This window comes from Alosa pseudoharengus, unplaced genomic scaffold, assembly GCF_046254945.1.
Source record: "Alosa pseudoharengus isolate Yale_2024_CS ecotype anadromous, Long Island Sound unplaced genomic scaffold, YU_APseudo_1.1 YU_APseudo_1.1_scf_6, whole genome shotgun sequence".
Lineage (NCBI taxonomy): Eukaryota > Metazoa > Chordata > Actinopteri > Clupeiformes > Clupeidae > Alosa > Alosa pseudoharengus.
Window position 1 is genome coordinate 19,254,243 of NW_027468848.1, and position 27,176 is coordinate 19,281,418.

Sequence of the window (27,176 nt, forward strand, 5' to 3'; positions counted from 1 at the left end):
GTAGATTTTTCAAGAAAAATCACTACTCACTACTATCTTGCTTCATGTCCCTTCATTTGTCAAACATTTTTTTTAACCTGACATACAGTATGCACTTCTTGTTCTATATAGATCAATGGTTACAATGCTTAGTAGATTCCCAAAATGGCAACAGTAGAATTCTCACGTCTGTGACATCACCTAGGAATCCTCAATAGCCTCCACTTCCCTGGAAAGCGGATCACTTTTAAATTTGGAGGTGCGGTTTCCTCAGTACACTGAATCGCTGGTCTTAGTCAGGCAGTGAACAACCCCAAAACACAGCTTTGTTATATAAGAATTATATATAATTACACATCTTTGTTATACCAGGGGGCATTATTTGGTGTAACAAAAAAGGCAAAAGGGGCTTCCAATAAGTTTCCCAAGAGTTTTAATACCTAGAACAAAAATACTGAAATGGACACTGGGCTCTTGAGCTAATAAAACTTCAGCATAAGGTTTATAGAGAGTTATAATTCTCTAAAAACAAACAAAACACAATCCATGTTTTGGTTTAGAAGCACATAGACCAAAACTAATCTAGCAGAGTTGTGTCTCCCTCCATGATGAAAACAAGCAAATACAACCCACAAGGCTTTCTTTTCTTCCTCCCGTAAGCCCCTTCCTATAGCCAGCATGACAGCATCTATATGACAGCACTTGAACAAGAGTAGTCAATGTTCCAGGTGCCCCAACATGCACATGTCATTTTCAAGATCAACGAAACAAAATATCCAACAAAAATAACCATTTCATCAACAACAGACACTATTTTACAGATAGAAAAACCTAGCTACACTGTAAACAGGGCACATAATAATTTCAGTTCCTCTTTTTCAAAATAGCTAAGATTTCCCCCCCTCTTTGGAATGATGAATTAAACAGAAAAAAATAGATCAGTCTCATGTACACAAGTTAATCTAATCAAAATGTCAAAAAGCAATGTCAAAAAGCATTTTTCTTACCTCTTCTCTCCCCAAGTTTTCCCTCCATATTTATTCTACAAGAGGTTCCCCACACCAAAGTGCAAAACCAAGCTTTTTCTCACGCAGCTGAGTCTAGAGCCCCTTTATCCATAGTGACAGGGGCAGCCCAGTGCCAATTGAACCTGCGTCAAATTGGCGAGTGCAAAACATGGGCCACCACCCAAGTACCTGAGATTTTCAACAGGTCACACTCTTGCATCCAGCTTCACCAAAAAATGAAACACAGCAAAGCAAGACCACAGGCACCGACCACAGGCGTTCCTGTTGTGCGTAGCCTCTCTAAGCTTCGCCCACGGTCGAGCATTCAAAAATTTAACTTTTTTTTCACAAGAGCAGCACCTCTGAAAAACAAATGGTGCAACGTCGGACCAAAATTGCAGCAGGTCATTATCCGGCTGCTTGTGAAAGTCAAAGGCAGGCACACTTGTACCATTAATAGTCCAGGGATGTGAAGCATGCAACAATAACACAGAAGAGAGCATGCAGAGGTCGGGTGCTCCAGCAGAGGCAACGAGGGTGACGCTACACCCACCCCAACAGAAACATGAAGACAACATGACTGAATGACCGTATGCACTGTATGTCATGGCTTCACAAGTCAATCAATACAATCAATCAATACAATCAGTGATGTGTACTTTTGTTTACACTCACTTTTCAATACACATCAAACAAGTCAGTAAAAGTATCTTGGCATTACTGACTTCACCTTGGCCTTTGATTTAGCCTTCAGTTCAATAAGCCTGCTTACTGTATGTCTCATCAACTAGTCTCAAGCTCAAAATGCTTTCAACTATTTGAACACCATGTCATGGTAACAGGTTTTTTGTTTCGTTTTTGGTTCATGTTCAAAATATCCATACGAAACTGTCACTTTAGAAAACAATTTGCTGGGCATAATACCCCAACACAGTCAAATGCTGAGCACAGAGTGCACGTTCCCAGAAGCTTAAAATAGACTGAGCAAAGAGCCTTTTGACATGTACAGAACTGAGGTTCCCACTTGTTGTTGGCATGCCTAGCCACTGACAAGAAAGGAGGAACTGAACTTCCACTGACAAATCAAGCCTTCAACCTCAGCGGGGTAGGAGTCAGGAGAAGAGGTTATTTACCAAAGTTTACCTTCTGCTTCGTTTTTGCGACATGACTTGTATCACAGCTTTAAGCAAGGGAAATGTCAGTGTTTTAAGCTATCTGAAATATTGTACCCATTCTATAAAATAATCAATTTTCAAATCTAGCCCAGCACACACCTGATTTTCATGCACAATGGTTGAGAACTTCAAGCCCTTTTGTGTACCTTAGGAAAAACAACTTGGCTCAAAGGCTTGACTGAAGATCAAGCAAGGGATGAAACTAGTGTGCTTTCGCATTAGCCCACTTCTGTACTTATTGGGAACGTAACATAGTCCTAGCCCCCAGTGACACAGTTAAGGAGAAGCACAGTCTGCTAGGTTATAATAAGCTTTCATTCTGAATTACACCCATGGTGTGCCATTGTAACAACTTCTGAAGCTGAGGCACTTGAGGCTAGTAAACAGCTGTGACTGAGTGACAGGGCGCTGCACAACACTTCTGCCATGTGAGGTAGATTTATGGCAAATCTATTTTTCTATTTAGCTATGGAATGCAAAGAGGTAAGAGAGACAGTGCATATGACTCAGTCACTTCATAGTTTTCCAGTGAAACAAGACAGGCAGTGACCCTGGCCTGTGTTTATTGACCTTTATAGGTCCAAGGGCAGGCGCACAACAGCATGGTAGAAATTTAATCTAGAGCACCCTCTGCAGCCTGTTAAGCATGTTTTCAAAAGAATGACAGCAGGAAGAGATAGGCCTTGCAGAGCCTATGCTAAAAATACAGAACTAACCCTGCGGCTTCCTTTTCATTCATGCTGTTTTAACCCAAACTCTTAGAAACATACACAATAACACATGTGGCTAGAAACAACCGAGACCAGACTTTTTTGTACACAGTGAGGATCCAATTACTAGAGGCTCTTGGCAGCCTGCCATGACTTAGACATTGGTGTGGAGGGAAAACACAAATTTGTCGGTAACCAATATTTACAGTATCTGTTTTGACAGATACCTACCTCATGCTGCTTGAGGAGGGAGTGGCAGCTGGTCTTGGCATAGGCTGCGATGGTTGTTCAGAACTAGTGGATAAGGATGGCACTTGCGGAACCTTGTTGGAGCTAGGCCTAGCTGCTGGAGGCTGAAGCATAATGAGAGGTTCATCATCCGAAGAGTAGTCCTCGGAGGCCCCCAGAATGAACTTGAGCTTTTCCCTGCTCTCTGAGCCCCCTCCGAACCTCGGCCTGGATGATGAGGCCTGACTGGGGCCTGGAGGAGTGGATGATGTACCTGGAGGTTCTGTACCAGATGGAGGTTTACTGGCATAAGGTCCAGCTGTCCAGCTGGAGGTCTGAACGACCTCCTCCTCTTCACCCTGAGCGGTGACTGCTCTGGAATGTTCCTGAGAGGGATTCTTTGGTTCTGTGGATCTGCTGGCCTGCATCATCCCTGTTGCTCAGAAGCAATGGTCCCGCGTCAGCTGCTGGCAGTGTCCTAGTTGATCTCTCCGTGACGTCAATGTTTAAGATTTGACTGAAGAGGGTGGCCGATCCAACCTCCTCAATACACTACATACACAGACCCCTGGAAAATAAACAAATTATTCACTTCATCCTTATACACATACATGTATGTATACATAAGATATAGATATGATATATTGTGATGCTATATCCTGTGATGAAAATAACGTAATAAAAATAAACTGGTTTCACTTCCTGTTTGAGTGCTAAAGTAAGTGCATCCTTGCTTGCATAACCTCAATTTATTGTAACCATGCAAAACAAAATGAACATTTCTGAACCAATCATCAAATGAGAGCCTAAACATCAGACAACCCCAAGACCTCCGGAATACGCTCACTTAGAACAGCTGTTTGCTTTATCTAACAAACAATAAGGAATGGGCAGACAGCAAATCTGAGATATATGATAATGTATAGCGTGTTACTTAATTGGCCAATAACCGAATGTGAACACATACTGTGCTGAAGTGCTGTCCGCTCACTATGTAAACAGACCGTCTCTGGCAGCTGTCTATAACGGGGACAGTACATATATGCTTGCCTCTAACGTTATCCTTGTGCCATTTGGGGGAAAGGTGAATGATCCGCCAGGAATGAGGGGGAAGGGGGCAAGAAGTGGGCTACAACCTCACAAGCAATATCAAGAGAGATATGACAGCTTCAAAGGTCAGAAACGAGCTAGCAGCTACTTAGAGTTCAGTGTAAATTAGCCAGATATTGTTGGCCGACTTATTTGCCCACGTATCGCTATCTTTAAATCCCACTCCCAAATTTGCTAGCCACTGACTAGCTAGCTATAAAAACAAAGGAACAATTAACTTTTCATCTACAGTTAAGATCAATTGAATTGCAGAGCTCTACCTCTGTAGAAACAAAATGTTCCTATCAATACCTTTCTTAATATTTGGTCTAGCTAGGTCTGCACAAAAGGTCAATTTAAAGATAAACAAAACATGCATTAAGGCAGCAACACTCCACTTTATTTCTGCGAAATCAGGCAGTATTTCGTGAACTGCAGAATATACTTATGACACTTTTCAAAATGTTACGCGAAACAGCTAACGATCGATCTGCTCTAAAACAAGAAAAGGAAAACTTGAGTAGCCTATTATTTTCCTCATGCGGTGTTGACGTAAAAAGTTGCGCATAACGTGGTGATATAAACTTACCGTTATCTTTCACTTCATATCCACATCATCGGCTGTTCTCTGTTAATCTTCACAATATTTGGATGATGTTGATTTAAGGCAACAGCAAGGTAAATACGGTCTGTCAGTCATGTTTTAAACTGTTGTGCCTAAAGTTAGTTTGCTGAGACTGAGACAACCCAACACGAGTCAACAAGCTAAAGTTCAATCACGCGAGTTCTGCGAGACTGACCAAAAGCACAGCTACCGCCTTCACGACAACACAGCGCAGGGAAGACACGTGGAAGACCCATAGGCTACATTGCTATAATTTGTGTTTTTGTTTTACGATGAAATCACTATGCAAAGTCCTTGCAAACTTAAATTCAGTTTCATTTGACTCTTAACGTTTTATCCAACTGAGCGTCCACATTCTAGTCGCGTGCAATCATGCACCCTTTTCCATAAGTTATTTTTTTTTAATGGAAAACGTAGTTGACACAATTACAGCCCATCATCCTCTCGCTATATTTAAACACGTCACATAAAAAGTTCAAAATCAATCAGTATATCAAATCAGGACAGGCGGAGCAGGCAGCCCGAATAAACATTCTGTTCACTGCGCTGACTGCTAACATTATCCCTTTTAGGAGAAAAAGTCAGATGATAGGGGTGAACAAGCAATGGCCATGAATGAATGTGCCAATTTTCAAGGTAGAGAAGGCTGGTTAGCACGCAGAACTTATCAGTTTGAGAGTGAGTGAGAGTGGGTCTGGAAAAGGTTCATTGACTTACGACTTCCAGCTGGGGCTAAAAATGAAATTAAACTTAAAATTGTGCATTAAACTCTTACCAAATCGTTTCAGAAGTGTAACAATCTCGTAAATGAATGGTTTTAATGCAGTTGTTCAATGGCCTCTTGCCCAGAGCAAATCCCAAACTAGAATGTAATGCCAGAGGAATTACAATAGTGGATGGAAAGCTGCTGGCTTAATGTTGGTGGGGAAATTCCTTGAAAAAAAACATTAAATCACTTAATCTTTGAGTTCATACAAACCCTCATACCAAAAGACCTTGTGTGTCAAGGCGTTCTTGAGATATAACACTCAAGGTGTTTTTGACCTTGACCGTTGACCTCCAACATCAATTCACTTCATCTTTGAGTCCATACAAACACTCATACCAAATTTCAGGCATGTATGTCAAGGCATTCTTGAGATATAGCACTCAGAGTGTTCATTGACTTGATCTTTGACCTCCAACATCAACTCACTTCATCTTTGAGTCCATACAAACACTTGTACCAAATTTGAAGCATATGCGTCAAACCGTTCTGGAGATATAATGCTCAAAGCATGAGATATGGCTGTGACTTTTATTTTGACACACGGGAAACACTTAAACAGGATGTGTAGTTTTAGGGAGCACCAGATTGTATGCATTAGAAGCTGAGACGGTTGAATTCACAGGTGACACCTGTGCCAGTGTTCTAATTGGGAACTACTCTGGGAGCTTAACGAGCGCAGCTGGCTTTAGGCCATTATGACATCACAGCCTTTGAAGTCTAGGGGGGAAAAATGAGCTTTTTACCATTTTTAATCCCTTATTTCTCAAAAATCTGAAAAAATAACTCTCTTGCCCCACTCCAGACCTACAAAACGGTTATTTCAACATGTCTGTACGTTAAGCGGTTAGAGTCGCATTAATTCTTGAAAAGGTAAAAAGAAAAGGTTATAATAATAACTAGAAATGCAATTCCGAGGAATTACACGAGGGGATGCAATCTGCTGGTTAGGGCAGGGGTGTCAAACATACGGCCCGCGGGCCGGATGCGGCCCGCTAGATGGTTTAATCCGGCCCAGACTTGTAGAGAATACATTTCTGACGATGTCAACAAAAAAAAAATCTCTAGCCCATTCCTGTGAGGAGTTATGAATTTTCAAAAAAATAACCGAAATGCTCAATTCAGCCGCTAGGCGCAGCCAAAAAACTAAAAAAAAGTTCGGAGTTGACTGGTCCTGTGCTGTCAGTTTGGCTACATTGTCGGGAGAAAAGCAGGCGTTGCGACAAAATTCAGAGACAAAGTGCAGCCTGCAAACGAGGACAATATGTTTGGGCATTTTATTGTATTTTGCACCAGGAAGTGTTGTGTTGTAAAACACTAAACTTGGATCATGTTAAAGTGTGGTTGTGCAAACTGTAAATTTAATCAGGTCGCGAGATCTGACTCACCGTCAGTTTGACTGTTTTCTTAGTGATAATGGCATTCTGTCTGGTTTACCATACCACGCTGTAGTACGGTGGTTAAGCCGAGGTGCCGTACTCAAGCGTTTCTTTGAACTACGAGAGGAAATTGGACAGTTCTTGGAGAAAAAAGGCAGACCAGTAGCAATTTAAATGCCCGGAATGGGTGCAGGATCTGGCCTTTATGGTGGATAGCCTATTACACAGCACCGCCACCTAGCCTACAAAATTATTTGATCTGATGTAACCTAATCGTATCAGTTGATCGTATTGCTCATGCACTGCTAACTTATGTTTGTTAAATTCATTTTCTTTTTCATACATTTGCACATTTACATTTTTAAGGCAGGATGTTAACTTTCTTCATAGCTCCCACTTGAGTTTAGTGTGGTGAGTTGGTTCAGGTGGTCAGATGTAAAAATGTAGGCCTATCCACTCAACTATAAAAAATAAACCAGTTGTTTATGAGAGTGAAATGCATTTTATTTCAATTTCATTGGCCTCTCTGAATAAATGTGTAATAATCTAATATATCCCTTGTGATTATGTAGGCTACAAATGTAGGCTGAAGGGTAAAGCATAGCCTACTGAAAAAAACTAAGCTGGAGATTTGGAGTTGTCAAAGGATGTTTTGCAATTATTTCACTGGTCCGGCCCACTTGAGATCAGATGGGCTGTATGTGGCCCCTGAACCAAAATGAGTTTGACACCCCTGGGTTAGGGTGTTGGTGGGGCTGTTGAGCTTGCTGCTAGCTGGTTGGTAGGATAATTGTGATACCTGCAAAGGTGCTTTTGGAGTAACCAAATTTGAATCTTGTGTGACATGGCATTCTTGAGATATCACACTCAAGGTGTTTTTGAACTTGACATTTGACCTTCAACCTCCAACATCAACTCACTTCACCTTTGAGTCCATAAAAACACTCGTACCAAATTTGAAGCATGTACGTCAAGCCGTTCTGGAGATATAATGCTGAATGCATGAGATATGGCTGGGACTTTTATTTTGACACACAGGAAACACTTTAACAGGATGTGTAGTTCAGGTATAGCTAGATTGTATGCTTAGAGTCTGAGACAGCTGAATTCCTCACAGGTGATACCTGTACCAGTGTTCTGATTAGCCTGGGAACTGCTCTGAGAACTACTTAACGAGCGCAGCTGGCTCTATTATGACATCACAGCCCCCATTCAAGTCTATGGGGGAAAATACACTTTTAATTACAAATATCTCAAAAAGTATAAACTTCTCAAAAATGAGAAACGGATAGGACGGTTAAGCCTTGGAAGATCTACGGAACGGTGTTTGAACCAAATTTGTACGTTAAGCGGTTTGGGCTGAATAGCGCGCACAAAAAGGTAAAAAGAAAAATAATAATAAGAAGTTTTCGGATTTCAATAGAGGGGATGCATCCCCTCTAATAATAAGAAGAAGCCAGGAGATTTCAAGATAGTGGATTCCATCCACTATAATAATATGGGTATTCCCAGGTTAGGTAGAGAGTACCTAGGTTTTAGAAGAGGAAGATCAAAAGCCACAAGTATTGATACAATGCTTTTCATTCTAGTATTCCACCAGCACATTCATTTACAATGAAATCTCATGATTGGTAAAACATACTGACCAGAGGCCAGCTGTAAGCATTTCCCTAAAGTGCACAGATAATTTGTTTCACATACCTGGCACATGTTGAAAGGAAAATATAAGATCTAGCATGGACAAATGTAATGCTTTTCACCTGTTAAGTTATACATGGATAGCAGTCCCATTTTCTTTGAGCCAGTGTCACATAAAGCTCATCTACCAGGGATATAACATGATCCTCAGTTTTGATTCCAAAAATCAAAGTCTGTTCTTTTTATGTCAAAATACATTATTTGGTCCATGCACAAGCCAAATGACAAACATCCTTCGTCCTTTGTCAGAGTCATTCATTCAAATGTCATGCTTTACTGTGTTAATGGTCATGTTTCTTGGTGAGTTTTATTTAAGACATTAGATATTTTCGAGGCAGGTCTGTGAATGGAGTTCAAGCATCAGAAGCGGTATGGCTTTGTTGCATTGAGCAAATGGGGCGGAGGGTCCATCTGGGGTGGTCAGTCACGACGCTAGGAGCTCCATATCAGCCTGACAGGCAGATCTGTTTGTGGAACTCCAGGAGTCTTGAGTCTCCGGCAGCTGCAGCCTGTTCCACCAGTTTCTAAAGGGGAAAAGGTGACAGATCATGTCAAGTGTGTATCGTATATCGCATATCATGGATTCCAGAGGCAGAAAACCAGTGTCTTAATGGGGTGAATGACGGGCAGCCTCCTCACATCCATGAGCTCCAGGTCGTCTTTGGCGTGGAGATGGCGGAGGAGATACCAACGTGCAACAGATGACACGGTGTCAGGCTGCTCAGGAGATGCGTAGTAAACAAGCCTCTCCAGCAGACGACGGGTTTCTCTGTGAAGGGAAAACATGCAAACAAATTATTTTGATAGCCTAACAACACTCTGCGGGTTTGCATTACAACTTCTTTGAAGAATGCGGCAACTTCTTAACAGCTAGATGATCTCAGTATACAAACATTATACATCATTAAGGATAGTTTCTGTAAAATGCACACCATCACAAAAAGCACACTGCCTTAAGTGAAGCCTCCTTATAAAGAGCCAACGGAAATGTAAAAAAATGAAGAAGAAATGAAAAGGGAGCTGCTCCCACCTGGCTTCCATCTTGGTGGAGAACTGCAGCAGAGCCTGGAGGAGAAGGGCTACGGGAGAAGGCCCCAGTTTCAGGGCCTCAGTGGTGGCCTCCACGACCAGGCTCTTCCAGTCACTTCCTGGATGTTTGGCCTGTCCATTGACATGAATACAGGGCTTAAAGTAAAGAACATTTCTAAGCCTGAAGTTATCAAGCATTTTTGAAGATGGTCATTGTCCTATAGGCATATTGACTATTTTCAAATCTTCAACAGCCTAGCCCACGCCTGAATTCAGGCACAGTGCCTAAATGCTTTAAGCCCTGTGAATATGCCTATAGGCATATTGACTATTTTCAAATCTTCAACAGCCTAGCCCATGCCTGAATTCAGGCACAGTGCCTAAACGCTTTAAGCCCTGTGAAGTGCCCTTGAGCAAGGCACCTAAGCCCTCACTGCTCCCCGAGCGCCGCCGTTGAAGCAGGCAGCTCACTGCGCCGGGATTAGTGTGTGCTTCACCTCACTGTGTGTTCACTGTGTGCTGTTTGTGTTTCACTAATTCACCGATTGGGTTAAATGCAGAGACCAAATTTCCCTCACGGGATCAAAAAAGTATAAAAATAAAAAAAATAATAGATAGGAGTTCCTGTTCCTGTTTTGGCTTACTCCACCTTCTCTTTAACTATGGTTCAGTTTAAATGAAACCAATCTCCGTTGCTACTTGCCACCCTCACCTTTTGACATTTCACTGACAAAAGACAAACCCTGAACCCTCATTAGGACTCTTAACATCTGCTAATTGATGAACTATTCTTAGAGTTTTGCATCTGCAAATAAGAGTTTTGCATCAGAAAAATGGGACTTTTCCCATCAACACATGAGTGCACTTCACTTCTGTCTTACCATACAGGGGGTCAGGGCGAGTAGTGCCAGCCTCAGCAGGCTCCCAATCTTCCCACTGTAGTGGCCCAGCTGAGAGGCCAGCTGCAGGCTCTGTCTGTATGCCACCGAGGCCTGGGCCAGCAGGCCCTGGGAGAAATACAACCCTGCCAACCACTGGGAGGAGAGCCAGAGGTGGAGGAGAAGGAACCACGGCAGGTTGATTGTCGGATATTTTTTAAAAAAGAGACAGAAGAGAGAGATAGAGAAAGAGGAGGAAAAGATTCATTAAGTTAGTCACATCTCCATACTCTAGGCCAGTGGTTCTCAACCTTTTTTCAGTGATGTACCCCCTGTGAAATATTTTTTCAGCCAAGTACCCCCTAACCAGCGCAAAACATTTTTAGTTGAGAAAAATACTTAAAACAGAGCACTGTGCCATCAGTGTCTAATTTATTAAACTTTGGAACTGATAAACACATACAAAATTCAAACATTTGGAAAAAAAACTATTTTGAACATTTTAAATTTAAATAATCCATGACTAAATTTATTGCAAATGATTGTATATTTTGCAAATGATATGTATATTTTAAAATCTCACGTACCCCCTGGAGTGCCTTCACGTACCCCCAGGGGTGCGCGTACCCCCATTTGAGAACCACTGCTCTAGGCAACCTGTGAGCTCAGTCACCTAGACCTACCAAATTCTGTAAAAAGACTGTAGAAGCCTTAAGGGCTTCTATTCTGTGAACAGGGTCATGCTGTCATGGACGTAAATCTGTATGAAGCTTTCACCTCAACACTGCATACACACTACAATGAGAACGACTTGAGCTCAGAGAGATGTGTGTTTTGGGTCTTAAAGGAGCGTTGGGGTAACTCACATGCCAGGCAGACACTGAGGTGGGGTTGGCCATCACAGCTGCGGAGAGCTGCTCCAGCACAGGCACGGGCAGCGCAGTTCCAGCCTGCTCCACAAGGAGGCGCTCACACTGGAGCTGCCTCAGCTGAAGCAGCACGGCAGGGTGGTCAGGAGACACACTGAGGACCTGGGGGACGCAACGCCAGCAAGAGAGATTACTACCAGCACAAGGTTAAGAAAAGCGTTTATAGTTTACATAGCGTACACTTTGTGTGAACAAAGTCAAATTTGCACAGTGGTATAACTTAAAGATGCTTTATTGGGAAGCATTATAAGAACAGTATATGTATTCAGCAATCCATTCAGTGCACCAATCAGAAATGTTATGTTTGTCCAGTGGACACAGCCAGAGAGAGAGAGAGAGAGAGAGAGAGGGGGGGGGGGGGGGGGGGAGCAGCAGTGGTACCTGAGTGCACAGGGCTTCAGCCTGGGCATAGTGTGTGGCCTGCCTGAGGCCTGAGAGGGCCTGCTGCAGTGCCCAGCTCTCCACAGCATGGGCCAGGGGACGCTCCTCCACAGGGACTGCCTGGGCTGAGACAGAACTGCAGTCAACACAACACACTACACTACCAGGACGCTGGACACAAAAAGTCACACATGCACACCTACACATATTCAGTACATGTAAGAATGGTGAATGGTGTCCCCTTCCACTTCATCCACTATTAGTTTGTACACACATACAATCGCACGGGTTAGGGACTTTTGGTCAGGGCTTGTTGCTAGACAGAAGTTCCTACCAACGGACGCAAACACACACACACACACACAGGTTGCACACACAGACACAGGTTGCACACACACACACACACACACACGTACACACAGGTTGCACACACACACACACACACACGCACAGGTTGCACTAACCTTTCTCTGCTATGGCGGCCATCAGGGGGCGCTCTAGACCCTGTCTGAGAGGGGCAGAGCCGGACAGAGCGCAGGCCGTGTTCTCCGCATAGGAAGCGGCCATCAGCCCAGCCCAGGCAGCCAGGTCATCTGATAGTGGAGAGTGAAAGAGGGAGGCAGAGAGATGGAGTGATAGAGACACACACACAGAGGAATACAAATGGGGGGGGGGAGAGACACAGAGAGAGAGAGAGAGAAAAAGTCACCATGATATCTACAGTCACAAGTTTAGGCATTGCCCGTCTGAAAGCTCTCGTGAGTGGACCAAGCCACGGCATCTTACCTGGACATAGCAGCACGGCTCTCTGTATGGTCTTCAGGCCATTCCTGGAGCGGTCCTCACCCGCGTGTCTGCCAGCAGCTAGCTGACTCAGACCACTGAACAGCAGCGCCCTCTACAGACCAACACAACTCACTGTGAGCCCCACTACACATCTCACTGGCTCTAACTTCACCATTACACTGTTTGAAACAATCGACTGTTCTGCTATAAAATGAAAGAGCTAAACAATAACTCAGTGTCAATGACCAACAAAAATACAGTGACAATGGTCATTATGAAACATCTACACCATCTGTTGATAGAATATAAATGTCTTATTTTAGTGTTGCAGTCAACAGTCAACTCACCTTCCCCTGTGTCATACTGGAGAGACAGGCCACACTTCCAGCGACAGCACCACCCTGAGCAAAGAGACCACCACAAACACTTTCTCACTTCTGCACATACAACTGGTCCACACAACCCACAAACTCTTCTCTCCTTTGTCTGCCTTGCATGCATAATGGCAAGGTCCCGAGGGTCCAGCCATCGGTCCTGTGGTTGCCCAGTGTCCACTGTAAAAGAGCTGAAATGGTTGAGTACTCACTTTGGCTTGCCTGGGGTGGTACTGTGGCACCAGGCGGGAGAGCAGAGCCCAGAGGGTGGCGTTTCCTGGGTTACTAAAAGAGAGAAGAGAATAACAAATGCAAGATATTCAACTGTAGGGAGCAAGATGTGTGTTTGAGATTTTGAAGTTCAGGCAGTCCTCTCTAACTGCCGATATTGCATGCCAACACCCAGGGCCGGTTCTCCCTATACGCACACTACGCAAGTTGCGTAGGGCCCCGCAAGTTAATGAAGGCCCCCTTCCCTGTCTCCCCTTGAGTCAAGCTATAGTGAAAGACAAGTATACAGTTATAGTGACAGTGCCTCATACATTAAGAAAATGAACATGAAACTGAATTACCATTCAGGGCATGAAAAACGGAAGAAACGTCACGAGAATGAACAGCGGGAACAGCAGTCAGGTAAACTTGCGTTCGTTCATGCTTTGATGTAAACATGCATCTCTCCAACATGCATCTCTGTTGCTGGCCTAGCCTAGGCCTACCTAACAGGGAAGTGAATCCCCTGATCTGTCTGTGGCTTGCTTGCCAGCCTTTCCCAGTCACAGTACTTCGTAAAGTTGTGAAATATAATCGCATATCCCGTTTTTTTAATGCGGGCGACTGGCTACATTTTTAAAAAAAATAACCGCATCTTTAAAATGCGTTCATAATAACGTGCAGCTCGGGTTAGCAGTTTTTCAGCAGAAACATGCGAGGACCCATCTAAACTAATAGGTGATTTCACTTCCCATACATTTTTAAAAGAACTAAATTGTTTTACAATATTTCAGTCAACTTTAGTTATAGAAAGCCTACAACTGAACGTATGCAAATGGGACAGTAGCCTGTATTAACTTTGATTCGCTGTGCTGCATGGACAATCGTAAATTAGGCCTATATGAAGTATTAAAATGATTGGTTAAAATAGTCTACGTTTGAAAAAATATTGAAATAATATATAAGAGAATCATGGGAGCCAGTTCATAGCCTATGTCTTTGGCAAGTAGCCTACTACAGACACACAGGTGAAGAACAGTCAGTCACTAGCACAACCTGACCCTTACAAACAAAAATAACTGCATTACTTCAAGTGTCAAACTGCAGATTTCTGAGTATGAAAACCGCAGTTTTGGAGAAAATATTTGCAGCTCTTATGCAGGGAATGCAGTATATTAGAGGCAAAAAACGGCATTGTACTGCATAGTACTGTACTATTTTGGACATGAAAATACTATACTGCAATGTAGCCTACTTTAACTGTAGTATAACTGAACTGTAGGCTACTTTGAAAAAACTGCAGTTATTTTTTGCAAGGGGATATGTACAGCAAGCATCAAAAGCAAACAGCCCAGACACTTTATAGGGAAAACACTATATTTGGTAACTTCCATAGACATCCAAAATGGGGTGGGATGATTGTATTGGGAGCACTGAGGTGTCAGATGATACTATAAAAAATGGTTACATTTTGGCGCTCAGAGTTCAGGTAGAAGGGCCCCTTAGCAGGATTTTGCTTAGGGCCCCATGGAGGTCTGAACCGGCACTGCCAACACCCTGCACAAATACCCTTCAACCACTAAACTTCAACAAACTTTGTGCTTTTATAAAATAAAAAGCAGTCAAAATATATTTGTTGAATGTATCTTTTCTATGTGCTAGCATGTCAGGGAAAGTGTAATGTAGATGCATAATGTACTGAAAATTATTTGCACACTGCCCGTTGTGAGAGAGAGTGTGTGTTTGTGTGTGTACATGTGTGTGTGTGTGTGTGTGTTACCTGTGCACGGCCCTGGCAGCCTCCCTGGGCACGGCGCTGTAGTGTCCCTGCAGTGCCAGCAGGGCACAGGTGAGGAGGCAGCGTTGCTCCACAGCGCCCCCTGGGCCCCCGGTCAGCTTCAGCAGCTCGGAGAGCGCCGCCGTGGCCAGGGTGCCGTCCCCATGGACCAGGCCCAGAGCGCACAGACACAGCAGGCTCTCCGATATGGGCTCCTTCAGCAACGAGCTAAACACACACACACATACAGGCAAAATATATTTACCATCATTTAAGTATTTAAGTGAACAGACACATAACCCAAGCTATCATATAGACGTGACGCTCATACATAACAGTACATTTACATTAATGTAAACTATACAAACTCTTCATTACATGGCCCACTTTGGGCAAGAGCCTAAAGCTTATTACCTATAGCTTTTGACAAAAAAAAAAAAAGACAAACAAAAACCCAGATAGCCTTGGGTTTGCTCACCACTTGAAGAGCAACGTTTTGGCCGTGTCCATGCTGCCCAGTCTGTGCTGGAGCAGAGCCAGTGCTGTGAGGATGTAGGCCCTCTCCTTCTCCGTAGAGGCCACAGACAGCGCCTTCTCATAGGCTACACAACACACACCACAGCAGCGATTAACCACAGTGACCACTACTGCCAGTGTACCCACACAGACAAAAGCCCACTCACAAGGTAATTTGGTGCCTAATGTTTGTTGAGGTACATAGGTAGTACAGGAGAGTGAGTGATGGTCATAATGTACACCCTTCCCAGAACCCTCCTTCATGAACAGTGCAGTTCCATAACACACGCACACCTGGGTATCAGCAGCCAAAGCTATATTTCTTAGCCAGGACATCAAACTTTGAGAACGACAGTGGGACACTCACCAGCGAGGCTTTCCTGCAGGTGGCCTGCTCTGAAGTAGGCCAGGGCCAGCCCCACCAGGTCCTGCAGCTCCCCCAGTGGCGTGGAGGAGTACACACGCACAGCATCCTCACACTGGCCTGTGTCACTGCAGGGGGAGGCACATAGCGTTGGGACAGCAGCAATGGGCACGCTCATGTGTAATCATGCATGATGAGGGACACTGAAGATGTAGTCCTGCCATTAAGGTGCTTGACTAGAAGAAAAAAGCAGTAGTTACCAGAGGGCACGGCCGTAGTTTCTGAGGGCGAAGCTGAGCTCGTCTACGTGAGGAGAGGTCTGGAGCAGTTCCACAGCTCTGAGGGAGAAGACATACACAGTCATGAGGAAAACAGCAAAAGATATGCAGACACAGGAATAAGGGTCATACAATACATCTGAATTTGCTGTAATATACAAGGTAAGCCATGAGTAAGAGTCCTTTCCTCTTTTTTAATGGTTTAATGAAGATTTACCACAGAAGGTCACCAACAAAGGCATTGTTTATATTAACTCCGGAGTGGGCATCAACAGCAAAATATTTTGAAAACATATTGGAAGCCTAAATAAATATGGAGCAGGAGTCATTTGAAATAGTCATCAACAGCATTTGAGTAATGTAGTAACACTACTGAGACATACCTTCTGTAGGCTACAGTGGCCTGTCTCTTGAGTTGTAGGTGTTCATTGAGATATCCAAGCATGACAAAAGCTGTGGGGTTTGTTTGAATCCTCTCTACAAAAAAGATTTTTAACATGGCTTTCTTTCTGTACTGATAGGTGCACTGGTCATCCAATCTGACATATAAACCCTTTCAACAATAAAAATAAAAACAATGCTTGAACGTTCTATTTGGTTCCCGATCTACTTCCTCTGCATTAAGATAACATATGGAATGTTAAAAAGGAAGTCTTGTGGGGCCAACTATGATGCTGATAATGGAACTCTCTTGAAAGGGTCTATAAAAACTCTGCGTGGAGGACGTAACGCACCTGTGTACTTGCAGAGGGCCACCTGGGCAGCAGAGATGGCGTTCATCTGCAGGATGTTGTAGCGGTAGAGCTCAGAGTCCCGGTTGCTCTTGTCCAGCAGCGTGGAGCACACAAAATGGGCATAGCCTTTCACTCCCTCAGTCTGATACAAGAGTAGAGCAAACACAGGAAGTTACCACTGAATTATCCAATGAGTTGGATAATTGTCTAATTGGTCAAACTCAACCACAGTCAAATGCAGCCAGTAAACAGGGTATAATGACACGCATAAATAACATGAATAAAAGGCTGTGGTAACAGCCCAATCTAAGTGTTAAATTGTGAACTGTACTAAATAGAATGTTTTTTTTTGTATTGCTCTATTACTTTATTTTATTTATTTATTTATATTTTAATGGGGGGACAGCATAATATAATATAGGAAACACCAATCTGTCAGCTGAGAAGGTCAAAAGGCAAGACAGACTAGACAAAGCATCAGAGCTGTGGACCAGTTCTGCTACTAACTGATGCAAGCCCTTTGTAGATTTGTGCTGAGGGTTCAGATAAACACCAAGATGAATGAGACACTCACGTGTGTGTTGAGCTCTGTGGTGTGGCGGAACAGGTCCATGGTGTCGGCGCTGTCCACCATCTCTGCAATCAGAGCCTGTGGAGAACAGCCACACAGCAGTGAAGCAGTATTACAGGTACACATTTCAATTAAGACATCACAGGTATCAAGCAGTCTTCACTGTATTTAAACTGAAATAGCAGAAGACCATTTCCAGACGGTTTAGTATATTATTGCCTGTTCCAGTGTGATGCAATTCCAATTTACTATAGACCTGTTAACTGACAATCTGCCAACTGTCAAATTTCCTGTAAATCTCCTGTAATGTAAACATTACCATACCTGTCCAATCCAGCAGTTGACGTATAGCGGCTCTAGAGACTGTGCAACCTTAAATGCCTCATGGGCAAGCTGCAATCAAACCAGCAATAGCATTTCAGTTAATCAAGAACAGAACAAATATTCCCACTTGACTTACACCCTCTTCCTCGTCTTACCTCAATGTTTTCTTTTTTCAGGTACAATACACCCAGGTTGGTCCAAGCTACAACATTCTACAGAAAGCAAAGACAGTCAGCAAAAGACTCAAGATACAATGTCTCATTATTTAATTGTTTAGAGGATATGCAAACAAATGTGAATTTGTTTTGTACTTACATTTGCTTCCACCTTTACTGATTTAATGAAACAGTGTTGTGCCAGAGCAAAGTTTTCAACACCTGAAAGGACAAGATGAGTGAGGAGAAGTATATAATATCAGAGAAGAAGGAGAAAATGGCCACGTGAATATCACCATGATCCAGTTAAACATCAGCAAACCTGTGGCCATGGCAACAACTCCCAAGGCATTCCAGTAGCTGTTATTGGCACTGTCCAACATGACGGCCTTCTTTATACACTAAAGGGCGAAAGAACAACACAAGCTTATAGACTTCAACTCCCAATATGACCAAAATGTGATGCTCAATGACCAAGAGAGCAGATCAGCTGAGGGGGAACCTCCTGTTGGACCTGCAAGGCCTTGAGTACCTACCTGTAAGGATTTTTCCAGAAGCGTCTGGATGTCCTGCTCCTGGTTGAGGGGGAGGAGCTTCTGGCACTGGCGGTAGTAGTTGATGCCAAGGTCACACCACAGACTGGCAGCCTCTGGCATCAGCTTCAGGGCTTGGCCATAGCACCTACAGTTCCGATCAACATGTGGAGGAACAACATAAATCATCTTCATTCATCATACAAATACAAGAAATCTTTGCTTGCTTTTTGCAAAAAAAGTAAAATTTTTGCTATTTCTCCATGCTATTTTAGCTGGCAAAAATCAGACCATGAAGGCAAGTGTATGTGTATGTGTGTTATGTGTGTGTGTGTGTGTGTGTGTGAGTGCGTGCGTGCATGCGTGTGCGTGTGTGTAGACTGTGGGAGAGTGTGTGAGGCCCACCTCTCGCCCAGCCTCAGCAGTGTTCTCTGGTCCAGGCGGTGGTTCTGATCCGACGGGCTGTCTCCTGACAAGGCCCCTGGGACCATCACGTGAGCCCTCTCTGGAGCCACGGCACCGCTCAGACTACAGGCATTGCCCAGCAGCTTCCACAAACACGACAGGTCCGGACGCTGCTGGACACCCCTGGAGAGGGGAGGGATGGACAGGACACTTTCATATCAACGCAACAGTCAGATATCCATCTTCATATTCATATCCATCTTCCAATACACTGTAAGATATGCCCTTTTTTTTTACTCTGAGGAAGACGCAGTGTGTCGAAACGTCAGTCGATTGTGCACTACAATAAAAAAGTTAAAAAGTTCTCTGAGTGCTCCGGTCATCCCTGGGTTTAGTCTCTTTGAAGTGGCCCAGCCAGTCTCTCTGACACTGTAAGATACACTGTAATGTTCTAATTTAGCAAATAGCTAAAGCTAGTCATTGAGTCCAATGTGAATTTTCAACAGTGAGATACCTGAACAGGTATTCAATGGCACTTTGAATGAAGTCCACTGCTCTCCCATCTAAGTAGTCTTCCAGTGCACCCCGTGCTAAGGCGAGAAGGCACTCTCCAAGACCTGAGGAAGAATTCAAATAGATGAAGTTTCTGGATCATTCTCGTGGGAAGTAGCTGAAATGACACTTCAGTTTGATAGCATGCAAATCCTATTTGCTTACTGACACAAGAAAGACGGCAGACATGATTAACACAATGCACATGCAAACACACACACACACACACACACACACACACACACACACACACACACACACACACACACACACACACACACACCTTTCAGCGCAGGTACGTAGTCCTCTCGCTGGACAATCTTCATGTACTCTCCGGCGGCCTCCTTGGACTTGCCCAGGATCTGCTTGATGGCGGCCATCTGGTAGAGGCTGTAGATGGAGTCGGGCTGCAGCAGGTGGGCCTTGGTGAAGGCCTTGAGCGCAGTGGTGAAGCTGTGGCGGTGCAGGTAGGCCTCGCCCAGGCACTCCCAGCACACCCAGTCCATAGGGTCCGCTCGCAGCGCCGCCTGCAGGCTAGAGGGGGCACAGAGGAGGATGGTGACATTATTTGGATGATGGGTTAAACCAAGTCCTGTCCCAAATCCTATGTCATAAAAGATCTGGTTCACTATTTAAACAAGTGAAAGGTGGAGGTATGTACTCTGTGACAGCTTGCTGGTGCTCGTTGATCTTGAGGTGATATAAGCCCCTTCTCATCCAGGCCCACTTGGCTGACCCAGGGGTGGCTCTCTCAGTCACCGACGTCAAAATGGCCAAGGCAGATTCCTGTGAAAAAAAAGAAACACACACAGACACACACACTATATAAACCCCTGTCCTGTTTCACATGACGTGAGTTTGTGCAAAGGTTTCTGGTGTGTGGCGCTCACCATGTCTCCTTGCTCCATGCTGATGTCGACTGCTGCCGCCCCTGCCTCACCATCGCTGCCGTCCAGCTCAAAGGCCCGTTTGTAGCATCCATGCGCTCGGCCCAGGTCACGGGCCACCTCCCGGTAGTAGTGGCCCAGATGGCGGAACACAGAGCCCAGGTGAGGGTCAAGCTTCGCAGCCTGACCCAGACAAACAATGAGAGTGAGGTGAGAGGAGATGAGACCATCAAGACTAGTGAAGTGCTGTTAAGACACCAGCAGAACTTACAATAAGACCCCATAATAATGACACGATTTATAAGAGTCCTTTCAGCTCTATTCAATTCTTTCATATGTACTTTAGAAATAAGTATAATCACATACAGTACATTTAACTTTAACAAAACCATGGGCCAGAAAACAAAAAACACAGTTGGGTGGTGATTAAGCATCATATTTATTTCCTCAACATGGAAAAATATTCTATGGGGAAGATAACGATTCTCTGGAGCGGAACATGAACCATTCAGTCCATTTGGAAGACTTCACAAAAATAACCATAGACAAGTGAGGCATCTATCTCAGAAGCCTGTGGAGGATGGATGATGGTGGCACAACAGTCACACTTTGAACCAGTCACAGGAATAATGGGCTCATGTTTGCCTCCTCCACCATGCCACAGTGGCTATGTACTGAAGTAACAAGCTCAAGATAAATTTAGTAGGAAACGGGAAGTGTTTCAGCCCAACCTTGAGGAGGTGCGTGTGTGCTTTATTCCGATCTCGACGCGCCTCTTCTCCCATGAGCCAGTAGAGTCGGCCCGACAGGAAGTAGAGCTCTCCTGAGTCTGGGCAGATTGAAAGGGCCTTCTGGAAGCTACAAAGACACCAAAACAAAACAGACATTGGAAGAGGAGAAACAGACATGCTCATAGAAAAACAACATGGGACATGTGTATTATACTGATTGATATGTGTCTGGGTGTACTGGGTGTGTGTGTGTGTGTGTGTGTGTGTGTCTCTGTGTGTGTGTGTGTGTGTGTCTGTGTGTGTGTCAGTGAGTGAGTGAGTGAGTGAGTGTGTGTGTGTTTGTGTGTGTGTGTGTGTGTTTGTGTGTGTATAAACACACACCTTTCCTCTGCTTGTTGGAGCTCATCCCGTGCCTGATGGATGAGCCCCTTCAGCATAACTGCCTCTACAGAGTCAGGATGGGACATCCCCAACTCCGTTGATACCTGCATCAGGAACAGAGGACAAGTGACTAATTTACCTTAAGTTACTACATTTACTTAAATATGCTCCCAGTTCCAATTATTTGAGGGCTGTGGAAATATAGAATCACATGCACTAAGATGATTTATACCTGCAATGCCTGTTCAATTTGGCCTTTCTGCAAGTAGATCCTGCCTTTAAAAGATAACAGGACGGGATCATTTCTGGAATCAGATATCTAAAAGAAAGGGGGGAAAAAACACATTTCCATTGCATTTACATTATGAATGTTCTCTGTATGCATCAGTGTTTGAGCCACACATATGTGTGTCCACTGTTAGTGCACCTGAGTGAGTGTGTCCAGCGCTTCATCAGATGTGCTTTCAGTTCCACTCCTCACAAGAGACTCCAGCTTGAGCTTCTGCAACTTCTGGCTCAATTCTGTATCACTGTCCTTACAGCAACTCAGTCCTAAGTTGAGCAACCACACACACATATACACAAATGCGGACACGCAGACACACAGACACACACATGACATGACATGACAATAATGACAATAATGACAAATTGACAATACAGGCTTTAATGCTCTGACACACATATGGATATAACTGATCAGTGGAAAGTACACTGTACCTTGACTGCACGCCTTGGCACTATCTGTGTATTTGTGAATCTTGAGCTGAGCCTGGGCCAAGCTATACCAGCCAACCACAGAGGAACGCATCTGCTTCAATCCTGACGGAGCACAGAGATGGTGTTCAGGCTTTTGATCAAATGTTGGGAAAGGCTGGCAGGTGAAACAAACAAAACATGCGGAGATATATCCAATGGCATTGTTGCAGTCTGGCTACGTATGCACCTGGTAAAGAAGGCATCTATACATGCACAGGTCTTAAGATTAGGGAAGCCAATGACATTTACCAGGTTTGGGATACATCCTTCTTTTGCCTGTATTTAAATCTGTCTATAGGCGCATTCAACTTAATGCAGTGCTGCGCAGATCTGGCTGACCGTGATGCATGTTTGCATTGTGCAAAAGTCCAGCATGCATCACGGTAAGCCAGATCTGTGAGGCGCTACATCACGCCGAATGCGTCTTCTGCTACTCTGACTGATGTCATGGCCACTGCCCCCACACTCACCCTGAGACAGGCTCTTGATGGCGTCCTCATACTTCTTCTGGTCCAGAGCCGTGACACCCAGGCCCAGGAGAGCTGGCCCACTGCCTGCGTCCAGCTCCAGCAGACGCCTGAAGCATCCAACAGCCTCCTCACTGCATGCTCCTGCCAAGCAACATAAGGCCAGAGACTTTCTAATGAGGAGACACAGCACTCAAAAAATCCTCCATAGAAATGCATGGGGCTAGTTTGTAACGCCAATATGGCCGTTGTCTACACATATCCCACCCCTTCCCCGGCAAAACGTCGACATGTGAATACATTGAGCCAATCATGTGGTGTGATGTGAATACATTGAGCCAATCATATGGTGTGTTGTGAAGACACCGTGCCAATCATGTGTTGTGAACTCGCCGCTGGAGCAAGGTTGGTGTCGTGAAGCCTTGCGCACGCGCATTTCTGCTGAAAAGGATGCCCTATGAGTGCCCAAAAAGCGTTGCAATATGGCCGCCGAGTGGAGGGACTTGCCTAAAAGGACTTTGATAAGGCACAACACCACTCACCAAGTTGTGATAACTTGAAGAGATAACCCTATAAAAACACTTATTCATGTATAAGTAACATGCATAATATATTGTTGTTATAACAGATTTTGACTGTTTTTTGAGTGTTTGTGAAGCACCTGTAATAAACATCAGACTATTTATGCATGTTTTTAAATGAGATATTAACAGCTGAAAAAGACAACAACATACAGTTAAATTCAGCAATGCCTGAATTACAAATAAAATAATCCCAATTTAAGGCAGTCCTTACCTGACTTTAGGTAGTGTGAGCACAGGACCTCCAAGGGGAATTTTTGGGAGGGGTAAGTGGACAGCATCATCTCACAGACTTCTTTCAGTTTGGCTTCTTCATGTGGAAGCTGGACAGAGAAACATGCCATTGTACTCACGTTGGCACCGACATATGGGCTAGAGTTAATTTAAAGGAGAATTCCGGTGTGATATTGACCTAAAGTGTGTTGAAAGATGATACCGAGTGTGAACGTATGTCTCATAGCCCATCTCGGCTTGTCCCCTGCACTCCAAAATCTGGCGCTAGTTAGTCGATGCTACCAACAGCTTTTTCAATTGTGGTGCTTCGGCATCGGGCTAGCCATGCAAATAAATCACTGTTTTACACCATTTACGAGGCTCAATGTATCTCCACACTTCATTGGTAGACTACTGAAGGCCCTGACATTTAAAACGAGACATTGAGAACTTTTAAAAAGCACTGGTAGTTTACTTACAAGACGATTTATACAGACAGTATCTTCACGAAGTTTAGCGTTTGCAGCCATCTTGAATTTAGTCACGATAAGTAGAGCGACGAGTAAGAATGAACAGGTATGATAAGGGATCAGATTCCAAAAATAATTCCATGGAAATGCATGGATTCCAGTTGCTGCTACTGTAAGAAACTGGAATCCATGCATTTCCACTGAATTATTTTTGGAATCTGATCCCTTATCATACCTGTTCATTCTTACTCGTCACTCGACTTATCGTGACTAAATTCAAGATGGCTGCAAACGCTAAACTTCGTGAAGATACTGTCTGTATAAATCGTCTTGTAAGTAAACTACCAGTGCTTTTTAAAAGTTCTCAATGTCTCGTTTTAAATGTCAGGGCCTTCGGTAGTCTACCAATGAAGTGTGGAGATACATTGAGCCTCGTAAATGGTGTAAAACAGTGATTCATTTGCATGGCTAGCCCGATGCCGAAGCACCACAATTGAAAAAGCTGTTGGTAGCATCGGCTAACTAGCGCCAGATTTTGGAGTGCAGGGGACAAGCCGAGATGGGCTATGAGACATACGATCACACTCGGTATCATGTTTCAACACACTTTAGGTCAATATCACACCGGAATTCTCCTTTAATCTATTCAGTTATACATTGAAGTTATCTAATGCCATTCTAATCCAATGCAATTACGGTTATTATTAGGTAAAAGTAGTTCATTAAGTTGCATGTCAGTAAGAGGAACAGGCTTGATGGTCAGAGGCATACCTTTGACAGACATGTGAGGAAGTCCATTGAGAGTTTCTTGTGGTCTTCACAAGGGGCAGATTGTGTGAGAGTCATAGCTTTCTCAAAAGCAGTTATAAGCTGAGAGAGAGGGACCAGAGAGCAGTGTAAACTAATAAAGGTCTAACAAGACTTAGGCGAAGATGATAACGTAAATTCACTGCATAAAGGTTTCCTGTAGACATGTAGACTTTACTGAACTACAAATCCTGAGCACAGCAGCAAAAAACGTGTCATGAGTTCGAGAAGTTTACATGTGTGCACTGCCACCAAACCATCCCACAGGCGGACCAAATCTGTTACTACAAAATGTGGGTAAGCTCTGGCCCTTAAACCTGGCCTATTAGAAAGCCTCGGTGCTTTTGACAGGGTTGGCGGGGCTATTTCTGCACTTACGTGCTGCTGGGTCTCGTTGTCCTGCTCCTCCACGCTGTCCTGTAGGATCTGCGCCATCTCCCTCCAGAGCTGCAGCTGCTCGGCCTGGTCGGCCTCACCCTCCTCCTTCAGCTGCAGCAGCCTGCTCCACACACGAGCCACCTGCACACAGCACACACCACAAAACACAGAGGCCAGTGAGAACAGTGCGGTAAAGGCAACTTGATGGTGGACATTTAGAAAATTCCAGAAATTCATGAACTCTTCGCTACAAGAGTCAGGAGAAGACACTCAGTCGAGACATTTTAAATGGTTAAAGTAACAGGACAAGAGTCATCATCGGATCTGGTCTGCATATCTGATTTACAAATCACTTGATTTTCAATGCACACCTGCAAATAGTCCTTCTCTTGGAGGTGGAGGTCCACCAGCTTCCTGCTCACCTCTTGGCACTTGACTTTGTCTGAACTGTAGGATTTGACAGGTCAAATATTACAACCACAGAGTAAGTCACAAGTCAAATAGTTACACAAGATAACATCCTAGAATGTGTCAATGATGACGTAAAAGTTCACCTTTCATACAATGTGATGAGTTTCTGGTATACCACAGGGAGTTCACTCTTATCGGTCTCGTTGTTCTTCTCATATAGGTTTGCCAATCCCTTCAAAGGAAAACTTCATTTAGTCATGCAAATAAAAGCATTTCTTGATTGAAGAAAACCCAAAACAATTATCAGATGAATACACAATTTAACTAAGAAAAATACATTATATAAGTAGGTCATATGTACTTTAACATGGCACCCAACCAACACGAGCATGACTATGTTGCCTACAGATTCAATTCCAAGGCTGCATTCCTACCTGCCATGCCAGTAGCTGGTCAGGCTCGAGCTCGGCAGCCTTCTTGTACGCTGCTTTGGCCTGGTCAGGCTGGTCCAGCTCCCCAGCGGCCACTCCAATGAACACCCAGGCATTGTAGTTGTTCTTCTCGAGCTTGAGAACATTCTGGAAGAATATACACGACTTAAAAATTGACTTCAGCCTCTTTTCCAAAACAAATCATCCTAGATATCTGGGCAGGGTGTACCTTGCAATGTTTAAGTGCTTCTTTGTATTCTTTGTTCTTGATGGCTTCCCTTGCACTTTTCAGGGCAGCCTTCACCTCTTTACTGGACATCCTTTCCTATAAAAGAAAATAACACAAACCATTGGTCCAATTTCGCTACGGAATGGGTTGGCCTTCAGCTTTCTGACAACTGTCAACTGTCATTCTGCTGATAATCAAAACCAGCTAAGATCATTTCAGATCTGTCATTTCATCATAAATTCTACTATCCTGTAACAGTAGTGGTTCACTGACTGTATACTTCCAGTATATTTTGGGGCAAGGCAAGCTTCTCAGAGAATCCAAAACAGTGTCGTGGCACGTTCAAAACAGTATCTGACACGTATCTTGAACAGGCTTCGAAAAATAGTTTCCAGTGTCACAAAATTGAACCCGTGCACCACTGATGGCTGTGGTCCACAAATTTGACTAGTTTCAATTGCCAAACTGTGTGGTGGTAGAAGAGTGCCCCCTGAATCCAACTTAGTGAGTGCTTTGACATGGCTAACGTTAACCTAACTTATATCCGCTCGTTAACGTTATAGTGGAGCATAAAATCACACGTAACGTAACGTTAATGCCACAGGAGAAATTGCAGCAGTACGGACTTCTCGCTACAAACGTGTACATAATTGAGACATAAGAAATCATAAATAAACAGTAAGCTAGCTAAGTTTCCCTAGCCCATTAGCTCCTATAACGTTAACGTTACTGACATGCAAGTCAGCTTTGGCTAGCAGATAGCTATTCAGAGAAATAAGTTCTACTTTAGCTGATATTCCTCTAAATCTACCAGCAACGTCATCGGGGACGAGTATTCTCCACGACTTTTAATATATAGTGAATGTGTCAGATGATAAATTTTAGCTGTTATTTACCTGGTGCCTTGTGTGGGAAGGCTATCGAAAGAGTTAATCAAGCAACAGCACATAACCTTACTCCTTGTTAGAGAAACTACAAA

The 27,176-nt window shown here is 43.9% G+C and overlaps 2 protein-coding genes across 8 annotated transcripts in view; both read right to left on the reverse strand.

Annotated features, from left to right (window-relative positions):
- Positions 1-4,929, reverse strand: part of acacb (acetyl-CoA carboxylase beta) — a 34,843-nt gene extending 29,914 nt beyond the window's left edge. For 4 of the 7 annotated variants that reach the window (XM_076270943.1, XM_076270940.1, XM_076270942.1 and 1 more), the window contains exons 1-2: positions 4,778-4,929; positions 3,103-3,667 (exon numbers count right to left, since the gene is read on the reverse strand). In XM_076270943.1, coding sequence (XP_076127058.1) covers positions 3,103-3,530 — 428 coding nt within the window. In that variant the 5' untranslated portion in view covers positions 3,531-3,667; positions 4,778-4,929. Of the gene's footprint in view, positions 1-986; positions 3,069-3,102; positions 3,799-4,777 lie in introns of those variants that run through there. The other 3 variants (XM_076270945.1, XM_076270946.1, XM_076270939.1) reach the window with 2 other exon arrangements.
- A 3,592-nt stretch (positions 4,930-8,521) lies between these two features.
- Positions 8,522-27,167, reverse strand: skic3 (SKI3 subunit of superkiller complex). Its single transcript, XM_076269943.1, has 41 exons — positions 27,094-27,167; positions 26,198-26,293; positions 25,972-26,115; positions 25,681-25,769; positions 25,498-25,573; positions 25,127-25,267; positions 24,713-24,811; positions 23,473-23,581; positions 22,681-22,821; positions 22,172-22,273; positions 21,879-22,003; positions 21,684-21,770; positions 21,452-21,555; positions 21,071-21,197; positions 20,343-20,522; positions 20,114-20,238; positions 19,736-19,986; positions 19,415-19,517; positions 18,901-19,083; positions 18,499-18,643; positions 18,285-18,363; positions 18,123-18,184; positions 17,963-18,019; positions 17,808-17,876; positions 17,487-17,561; positions 16,913-17,054; positions 16,562-16,655; positions 16,161-16,238; positions 15,904-16,028; positions 15,499-15,622; positions 15,024-15,248; positions 13,246-13,318; positions 13,007-13,060; positions 12,660-12,771; positions 12,338-12,466; positions 11,874-11,998; positions 11,430-11,594; positions 10,567-10,719; positions 9,687-9,817; positions 9,296-9,425; positions 8,522-9,180 (listed from the first exon to the last, which is right to left on the reverse strand). Exons 2-41 carry the CDS (start codon positions 26,285-26,287, stop codon positions 9,103-9,105), a joined length of 4,701 nt encoding a protein of 1,566 aa, XP_076126058.1. The 5' UTR covers positions 26,288-26,293; positions 27,094-27,167; the 3' UTR covers positions 8,522-9,102.
- Positions 27,168-27,176: the final 9 nt, after the last annotated feature.

Bases quoted from the DNA above. Each gene is read 5' to 3' on its own strand.
- skic3 (XM_076269943.1), bottom strand. From the start codon at position 26,287: ATGTCCAGTAAAGAGGTGAAGGCTGCCCTGAAAAGTGCAAGGGAAGCC. The intron at 22,004-22,171 runs GTACAGTGTACT...TGCTCAACTTAG, and splicing joins TGCCAAGGCGTGCAGTCAAG to GACTGAGTTGCTGTAAGGAC. The intron at 19,987-20,113 runs GTACATACCTCC...TGCCCCCTCTAG, and splicing joins CACCAGCAAGCTGTCACAGA to CCTGCAGGCGGCGCTGCGAG.